The sequence below is a fragment of the Myotis lucifugus genome, unplaced genomic scaffold, assembly GCF_000147115.1.
Source record: "Myotis lucifugus unplaced genomic scaffold, Myoluc2.0 scaffold_190, whole genome shotgun sequence".
Classification (NCBI taxonomy): Eukaryota; Metazoa; Chordata; class Mammalia; order Chiroptera; family Vespertilionidae; genus Myotis; species Myotis lucifugus.
This window is the reverse complement of record NW_005871238.1, coordinates 2,257,019-2,258,963: the sequence shown is the minus strand read 5'-3', so window position 1 is coordinate 2,258,963 and position 1,945 is coordinate 2,257,019. Positions and strand designations below refer to the sequence as shown.

Below are 1,945 nucleotides of genomic sequence, written 5' to 3'. Positions count from 1 at the left end.
GAGCAGGGGAAGTCTCTAGCATTAGGGGTGATTTAGAGCAGACAACAGGAGATGGGGGTAGGACAAGCAGAGGCATAAGGTCCCCACCAAACCTGTTGGCAGTCAGGGCTCCTAAGGAGAGGCCAAAGTGGGCAGGATGCATGCCCCTGGAAAGCTGAGTCTTGAAGAGGAAGGTGGCTCTGGTCTGCCAAAGTACCCAGTCTGGAAGGAGAAATGGAGACAGAGGCTCACTGTGCCAGCCTCCAGACGGCCACCTTGGTCCTGCTGCAGCCCAGAGCTGTGCATGGAAAAATGTGCTGTTGGCAGAGGGCCGCTCCATCAGTCTTCGCTCCTGGCCAGAGCCAGGGCCCAGCCAGCGTGCCCAGGCCATGGGCGATTGGGTTGGCTTCTCAGAAACACTGTGGGCTCTTTGTCCGAGGCTTCAGGCGGCCTGAGAGTGAGCCAGGGTGCCTCTCCTCCGCAGCCCAGAGGCTGATGGGATGAAGCTGGCCTAAGAGAACTGTTTTCAGGGAACCAAGAGGTCTGGGAGGGGTGGTGGACACAGAGTGACTCTCTTGTCACAACCAGGGTGCTGCCCATCAGTTCATTGGATTTCATGCTGCTTCTAGACTTCTCTCTTTCTCCTGTCCACAGCTGCCAACCCCAGCAAGGCCCAAAAGTCAGGTGAGAGATATCTGTGACTTTCCCAGGACTGAAAAAGGGTCTAAGGTTTCCCCATCCAAGGGTGACACTCACACCTCTGGACAGTGCCCATGGCTCACAGGTGCCCATTGCTCACAGGAGCTATGCAGCACTCTGGCTGTAGGTAGTCAGAGTAGGGTGCTCAGGCCTGATATGTCACCCCTGACCCCTCATCTTCCATATCTTCAGCTTCCCTCTCGGATGGCACCAAGCCTGCATTTATCCCCAGGCCTGCCTGTTCTCAGCTCACTAGCATAGAAGTTCAAAGGCAACAGCTGATGCCAGTGTGAGGGCCTCGATAGGAAGCCTGGTAATCCAGATGTCTCCACAGGGATGGCAGGGGGATGCCAGAATCCCATTCTAAAGCCACGTTCCCTTGGGCACACGTGTAAGTCTTCAAATCCTATTCCCTTTTGTGCTGTTCCTCAATTCATGTCTCTTGGCCCCACATGGCTCTTGCGTCATGTCCATGGTGGAGCACGAAGAGTGCTAATACTTTCCTAGACATCACAGAGGACAGCAGGTGGACTGACTCAGGCTCCCTGCCCTCAGCCACTCTGGAAGACAAGGGCCATTCCCGGGCGCCAGTGCCTGCCAAGTTGCATGTGTAGCCACACACTGCTAACCCAAGAGTATCTTCACCCAGCAGACTGTTCTAGACACTGGCACTCTGGAGGGCAGCCCAAGCCTCCCCAAAGACTCAGAATCAGAAACCCTCAGCCTGCCCAAGAGACCAAAAGATCTTTCAGAAGTAATTCAGATCCCCTTTGAGGGCTCCAGCCACTTCTGGAGGTTTCCCAGAAACATGGGTTTTTTTCCTTGGACTTTTGAAAATTATTACTTCCCCGGGGAGTCCAAGTTGGATGTGAATTCAGGCCTGAAGAGCACCCCACCCCACAGGGATTGCTATGGGCTCTCCAGCTGCCACAACAGAACCTTCAGGTTCTGCCCCTCCAAAAAAATGCAGCAGCCCCATTCAAGTTTCTTCTCATCTCAAAGACTCCCCTTCTGGGCCTCTACGCATCTAGCTCCCCTCAGACAGCCAAGGTCCAGCTGGGAGGAGGCATGCAGGAAGGGAGAGCCACGCTCCTCTTTGCAGGTGTTTGGCACCAAATCAGATCCGCTCAGAGCCTGAGGCTCACCCACTCCCCTCCCTGGAGTCTCACTCATGTCGGCTTGCTCTGTTCTCTCTCCCTTCTTGCAGAGACAACATGCAGTGGGCCTCTGTCCTGCTGCTGGCAGGGCTCTGCTCCCTCTCTGAGCC

General features: G+C 55.3%; 1 protein-coding gene across 1 annotated transcript in view; it reads left to right on the top strand.

The window, feature by feature from the left end:
- Positions 1-1,945, top strand: part of LOC102430970 (fibromodulin) — a 4,085-nt gene that overhangs the window by 974 nt on the left and 1,166 nt on the right. The window contains exon 2 of the mRNA XM_014462762.2: positions 1,886-1,945. This exon is cut by the window's right edge and continues 1,166 nt beyond it. Coding sequence (XP_014318248.2) covers positions 1,893-1,945 — 53 coding nt within the window. The 5' untranslated portion in view covers positions 1,886-1,892. The remainder of the gene's footprint in view (positions 1-1,885) is intronic.